Here is a 7,464-nt window from a genome sequence, read left to right as displayed (position 1 = left end):
ATCCTGACTTGAGCAATGAGTAGAGTTCTGGAATACGACTCTAAGACCTTTCAAAGCATTTTGATAAAGAAGAAGACATTAAACATCAGCGTATGCAGAGTATTGTTGAAAGAACCATATTCGTTAACATTTTGCCTTACAAATCTTAAACGCTTTCTTCACAGAAAGATGAAATTGAACTCGATCCTATGTGTGACCCCGATAACCCTAGGTATATTTACTATAAGGACATATCAAAAGCAGCAATAGCAATCAAAAGGACCATACAACCTACTCCAGTTATGGTTATTATTATACAATACTATATACATTGTTTAACTCAATTGACATTATATTTTAACTTATTGTAGATTAACTACTATATATTGCCTGGTTCACAGAAATCGAAAAATTGTGAAAAATTTAAAATAAATCTTTATTATAAAATCGAAATTTTTCATCGGACCGGCAGGTAGCTCATTGAATTTATGATTTAATTTCGGTATTAAAAAAATAAGGCACGTCGATAAAACTGAAGTTAATTTCACAGTTTCCACGAACGTACTGCACTCAACGTAGTTAATAATTTAACTAAAGAACAAATAAGCAACGGTATTATAACGGCGTCTCTAGGCAATTGGGCGTTGGTAAGTATTTCATAAAAGTTTAATTATATGAATGAAATACAACTAATCATACATACTATTTACCACAGGCTATAGCTTATTACTGTAATCAAAACAACGTAAGAATATTGGTAGTCTTTCCTGAAAAAACCTGCCCAATAATCATATCTAGATGTAAAGAATATGGCGCTAAAATTGTATTATTTGGTGAGGATTTTGCAGAAGCAAAACGCCAAGCTTTTATTTTGAGTGCCGAAATGGGATCTGTCTATATTAATGGGTGAGTTTTATACACTGTTGAAATTAGATTTTGAGTAGTAAGTATACAAATGAACTAAATAAAATTGTAAAGTTTAGCTTAGTAGTTAAAGCTGCTACTCGAAACAGACTGACTTCATGTCTGTAATGTATACAGTCGCGATCTGCATGCATTCGTGATTTCGGCTGCGTGTATAGTCGAGGTTTGAACTAGTTAGTAAGTTAGTAGGGTTGGCTACAGTCGTTGTGAACAAATCGAAAGCAGCAATTGACATTCTTAAGAGGACATTTTTTTTTACCTCTGAAATGGCAAAAGGTAACGATTATTTGAGGGTTTAATCAACGTAATGGTAAAACAAAAACGCGATTAGTGAAGCATTGGTGAAATTTTTCTCGCCATATTTATTTCACATTTGCACGATTTTTAATTAGTTTTTTGGAATGGCATCTTTGTTTACGTTTTTGATTGAAAATTCTATCGCAGTTATAGTAGGTGATCACATGGAGATCACGGACAAGTTAGGAGACAATGCAAATTAAAATGGACGATTTAGATAGTGATTACTTAATAAAAAGTAAAGTCAGCATTTGGAATCAAAGTGGTGAATACAGTGATAAGTTACAAGTAACATCTGTGCTTCCATTACAACATCAACAAATAGACTGAGTGCTTGATATAGACGCGCGGCGATAACTGCTCGCTGTCGAGTGGTTTCAACCGCTTGCAGTTGTATATCTGTATCCACTTCACGAATACAAACCATCTGATGGCAGCCTAAACATACTTTCATTACAGTTACGATCATCCAGAAGCAATCGCTGGATCGGGAAGCATTGGTGTGGAAATATTGGATCAGCTACCAGAAACTGATGTCATAATGGTGCCCGTTGGTGGAGGAGGGCTGTTAAGTGGTATAACAGAATACGTTAAACACGTTAAACCTGAAACTCTTATTTATGTACGTAATAGGTACTTCATTATTTCTCTGCAATAACGTGATTTAGTTTTCCGTTCTGATTTGTTTAAATCAACGCAAATTCTCTTCCTCAGGGTGTGGAACCAATCAAAGGCTGTTCTTTCTTCAAGGCAATGCAGAATAATAAACCGTATGCCACAGTTGGAACTCTGCCATGTATAGCTGATAAACTTTTAATTCCAATGATCGGTGTTAACGCATTCTATACAGCACACTCAAATATTTCCAAAATGGTCCGTAGCTACATCTAATTGACATTTTAAGCTTTATACTCATCAATGGATGGATTATTTATCATTAAAATTTTCTATTTTTATGTTACCAATTACGTCTAGGTTTTGGTTGACGATGATTGGATTAATCGAGCTATTTTAGAATTAGGAGAGACTGAAAACATTGTCGTCGAAGGTGCGGGTGCAACCAGTTTGGCCGCGTTATTAGCGGTTCCCACTGTTCTACCAGAGTTGCAAGGTAAAACGTACGTACTCGTGTACCTTGGCATAAAAATCGATGTCAGTTCATCATTACGATATGCCATAGTTTAGTACGATTTGAAATAAAGCACATTTTAGTATGACATGATCTGTTTTACAGCGTCGTATGTGTAATAACCAGTGGCAACATGGATTCCATCACATTCCCTCGATGTCTTCAACGAGGCAAGGCTATAGAGGGTCGTTTAATCCAATTTAAGGTAAGAATGCCTAGTTAACCTGCAGACACGGGAAGGAGGACGGGGCGACATGACCCACTTTCTCATGAGGAGAGGGAGAGTGAGAATGTACCCTTAAACTAAACTTCCCGGGTTCTAGGGTGTTCCGGTGCGCAAAGTCGATCCCGGATCGCTCCCATTAGAAGGTCACCGTGATAGACCCCAAGATAACCTCTCCGCCTGTCCCGCGGCGGAAAATTATCCTATAGGGGTTTCCTCGATAAAAAAGATTTACATACTGGCCCACACTACAATAATAATAATAATAATAATAATAATAAATATATATTGTATGTAACGTCGATCCCAAAATAAGTAACTAAAGCAATTGTGTTATGGAAATCGGAAACAACAACCCCAAACACTCGGATCCGGCACAACATAGAAAAGTTAGTTTAGTAAATTTTCTACATTAACCCGGTCGGGGATCGAACTCGGGATCTAGAGGTGGCGACACTATGAAAACCGGTGTGCAACCCACTCGACCACAGAGGTCGTTAAACTATAAACTATCAAAATTCCCCATCAAAATAATCATACCTTACACGGTTTTGCAACATCCAAAACTGGTAAAAAAATAACTATAACTATTACATGTAGGTGAAATTACCGTCTCAGTCGTCACGTGAACAATCCCAAATATTTACGGCGATAGCGAGCACAGGATGCAATCTTGTAGAATGCTATTATGGACCTGCATGGATTACCTCTAACAGTATTAATTACATATGGGTAAGTGCAACGAAATAAAATGTCAAATGTATTTTTTTAGGAAGGTTACAAAACTAACCTAAATCGGTTTTCGGAATTACGTTTACGTTCAGTTGGAATATCAGTACATTTCTTATAATACACGCTGACTTTCACATTTGTAGTAATATTGGTGTGTATGAATCTGCCCAACTCTTTATTATTTCTTTAAGTGAATTTGCACAAAATTCGATGTAATAATATATACAAAAATTAATTAATATTTACGATAAAAGCTACTCCATTACCCTTGTGTTCAAGTAATTTTCAGTCGAAGCTAAATATGGTGCATTTTGCTAAATTTCCAGTAGAAGCAGAATATGGTGTTTTTGGGTCCTTAAATTGTTGCAAGCAAAATGAGGCAGTACTGCAATGACGTTACAATTTAAATTAAATGTTTTAGTTTTTTATATTTCGTTACATGTCACAACGTTTGTATAGGTTAACTTCGGACATTTTTTTCGTGGTTTTTGTATTAGACCCGACGTCTATTTGTTGGTAGGTCAATGTGTACATTGTTTTCTTTTCGTTCATAGATTGACTTTTGCTTCGTTTTCAGTTGCATTTGAAAGTCGGAGCCTTCGATCTAGAACAGTCATGTAATCTAAAAATAGTCATGACGAAACTGTTTCCGGATATGTGCGAGTTCATGGAAGAACCTTTCAGCCCAATTCCTACTTGTGCTTGTTTCCCCAGAAAACGATTTCAAAATCCAAATTGACCTCGTTCAAGTAACGCTAGTCATATGCAAATGTTTAAACAAATCCGCAAGTAGATGTGTTTAAAGAGTATGATTTAAGAAGATACAAATAACTACGTTTAGCGTAGAATGTGTGTTTTCTTATTAGACGCCTCTGTACTTCCTGTGTTCTGTGTTTAGTGTACTAAAGTTTTGTTTCCAAGAATATAATCACCAATTGAAGTTGGTCGGATTTTATTTTAAGCCATGTACCGTCATATATATGAGATTCCTGACTCCCTAACCGACCTTTCGGTTCGAGCTATCTTGCGTATTGAGCAAAGAAAAAATTAAAGCAATTTAAACTTTATTGCATCAGCAATACTGTGGCGTGTTGCTTGAAGATGATCAACATATTTTTGAAACCAATCCTAAATTCCGTCATTTAACATCTAAGTAAATTGGTCGAGCGGCTTGTTGTATAGACTGCCTGTTAGAATTACCCGTGGTTCGATTCCACGAGCACTATTTTGTTTTAACGTTATATTTTTAACAGCATTGTTTCACTTTTTAATGTTAACGTTGACAAATCACAATATTTGCTCACTAGAAATTGCCTAAGGTGGGTGGGTAGATATTATTAATAAAGTGTAGGGTGAGTATGGATATGTTAGCAAATCACGATATCGCTCTGCAGTTTGCATACGATCGTACCTTCTGTGATTACAAGGGATCGGAATAGGTAGAATTTTTTCGAAGAACGTAGACATAAATTGGAGACTGCCTTACAATATTTTTTAGGTCCAGACCTTTTCGGGATTCGGAAAATCACTTAAGAATATTAAAAATTGACTTAATTGGGAACAGGTAGGTAGAAGACCATCTCCCGCCAAACTGGAAACAGTTACTTAATACATTTAATTGGAGTTAATAAGGTTTGTATTAATTATTAATACAAAGATCGAACACTCAGAAAAGATTCCTTCGATCCGGTCGGATTCGAACCGACGTCTTCTTGCATACCGTGCCAGACGCTATACCAACTAAGCCACGGAACGAATTATACGGACCTCACCATTGACTTACAAAAAGTCAATGGACCTCACGAATTTTTCTATGTGCTTGCGTCGTGTCTTTGTATTTGGTTTTTCAACTACTTTTTAGTTGTAGCGCCATCTATGAGAAATGTATGAAAGATTTATCACCCAGTTAGTACCTTTACAGCTACCACTCCTGGCGAGAGATGTCGCTATTTACTGTATTAATTAAATTTTTATTGAATTGATATTGATTTTATTGAATTGGTACTAACTGGGTGATAAATCTTTCATAGATTTCTCATAGATGGCGCTACGACTAAAAAGTCGTTGAAAAACCAAAACCAGGTCCGTTGGTTCGTTTCGTGGCTTAGTTGATATAGCGTCTGGCACGGTATGCAAGAAGACGTTCGGTTCGAATCCGACCGGATCGAAGGATTTTTTTCTGAGTGTTCGATCTTTGTATTAATAATTATAACAAACTAGTGGAGTAATTTCACAAAAAATAATTTAATGTCAATTCAATAAAAATTTAATTAAGGTTTGTATTACTAACATTCTGTTTTATGGACATTCCTACAAAATCCTAAAACTATCGCAACGACTCCTTGTGTTCTAGGTATACGTTTTAACTTTCTGACTCGATTTTCATATCATAATCAGAAAACTTCTGCATGCTTAACACGTTTTGCCAGCCTTTACTTTAAAATAAAAAAGGGTGCGACATAGGAACACTAGTAAATAGTAATATCGGAATGAGTATATTTACCTAAACTTCAAAAAAGAGTACACGTAGAGTGGATAATACCACACTCTGAAATACCGGAATGATAATCAAAATGTTTTCATCCCGGAATTTTAGAAATCACGAATGATTTATTGGACTTTGATTACATTGATAACAAATAATTGTATCGAAGAATCTTAATACAGCTTTTAGGGTTCCGACCTAAAACTGTTTTAAATTAAAGTCTCTTGCTTCACATAATAATAAAACTAAATTGGTTGGTTTTTCGTGTTTATTTGTTTCAGTAGGAAATTAAAATTTCTGTTTCGAATTCATACTGATGTTTTGTTATTACTTCAAATAGTTACTGTAGTGATTCCAAAACTTGATCGACCAAAACTTCGTAACGATGGGGCACTAAAAGTATGGTCCCATACAAAAAATACACATTGTTTCCCTACTAAACTATTAGATTTATGGCAAAATGTGATACGACGATATTTAATTAGGACAATAAGATCTCTCGATTGACATTTTTTTAGAGAGGTATCGTGAAAAAAATCCAATGTCCGCAATATCGCTGTCCGACCCACTGTCGCAAAATTAAGATAAACATAGTGTACCTGCCTGTCCCCAATTACGTCAATTTTTAATGTACTTAAGTGATTTCCCGAATCCCGAACAGGTACAGGACCTAAAAAATATTGTCGTAAGGCAGTCTCCATTTTCTGTCTATGTCCCTCGAAGTTTACGTAAAAAAGCTCTATTTATTCCGATCCCTGGTGATTACGCATTCTTCCACGTTTCGTTCCCATATGTCTATTCAGTTTTAATTACTTTCAAACTATTCTTTCTTGTTTTAATATGCCGCACTTAACAGAATTATTAAAATTAGAAATTATTGTTCTATATGAACAAGATGTGCCAATCAAAGAAGTTGCAAGGCGACTTTATATAGCGGTAAGTAGACTCATAATATTTTTCGCAGTGCTGCAACTGGCTTTAATTTACAAAAAGAACCACCCCACTCTTCATTATCCCAGCGGTGTTATAAAACATGTTTAACGAATCATTAAAATTAAAAAAATATATAAATTATAAATCTAGTATTAGGTTAAATTCGAAACTACAATTATGAGGGTCTATTATACTACTGTATTTTAAAAATATGTTTACTAATTATAATTTAGAAGAATAAAATATTAAAATATTTGTTGAATTACTCAAGAAGGTTATTTTTATTTCATTCTAATGTTTCTGGGCGGTGCTTTCTTTTTCAGAATCTGACATTCTTACACAATCCTTACTCCTATCCAGAGATTAAAAACAAAAAAAAAACAATATTATACATATAGTCCTAGGTAAATAATATTTTATTTTTGATGTGACTCGAACCATGCTTGCGTCAACTTGCAAATCAATCCTTATACCGCTACGCCACGACGTCCTTACTACAGCTGCTTGAAATTTGTATTCTGTATTTAAGTAAGAACTGTTCGTTAAAGATCAAATTGGCTTAAAAACTTTCTTACAATGTCATTCATTAATGAGATGACCAAGGAGCCATACCATAATAAATTTTACGGCTCATAGGTTAAAGATTAAGTTTATTTAACAATTATCTCCACATTTTTGTGCTCAGAACCAAAAGGTGGACAAAGTCGGCTTGAGGGGTCAGGTATCTTGTGCATAATATGACTGTACATAAACTAAACACTA

At 35.0% G+C, this 7,464-nt stretch overlaps 1 protein-coding gene across 1 annotated transcript; it reads left to right on the top strand.

Moving 5' to 3' along the window:
- The first annotated feature begins 258 nt into the window (after positions 1 to 258).
- LOC113226313 (L-threonine ammonia-lyase-like) lies at positions 259 to 4,217 on the top strand. Its single transcript, XM_026458896.1, has 9 exons — positions 259 to 284; positions 530 to 626; positions 695 to 885; positions 1,660 to 1,822; positions 1,915 to 2,073; positions 2,176 to 2,318; positions 2,435 to 2,534; positions 3,153 to 3,284; positions 3,862 to 4,217. The coding sequence occupies exons 3-9, from the start codon at positions 863 to 865 to the stop codon at positions 4,021 to 4,023; spliced, it is 882 nt and encodes a 293-aa protein (XP_026314681.1). The 5' UTR covers positions 259 to 284; positions 530 to 626; positions 695 to 862; the 3' UTR covers positions 4,024 to 4,217.
- The last annotated feature ends 3,247 nt before the right edge of the window (positions 4,218 to 7,464 follow it).

Source organism: Hyposmocoma kahamanoa, unplaced genomic scaffold (genome assembly GCF_003589595.1).
Source record: "Hyposmocoma kahamanoa isolate Upper Pololo Valley unplaced genomic scaffold, ASM358959v1 187, whole genome shotgun sequence".
Taxonomy (NCBI): domain Eukaryota; kingdom Metazoa; phylum Arthropoda; class Insecta; order Lepidoptera; family Cosmopterigidae; genus Hyposmocoma; species Hyposmocoma kahamanoa.
Note: the sequence above shows the minus strand (reverse complement) of the source record. Positions and strands in the feature narration are given on the sequence as shown.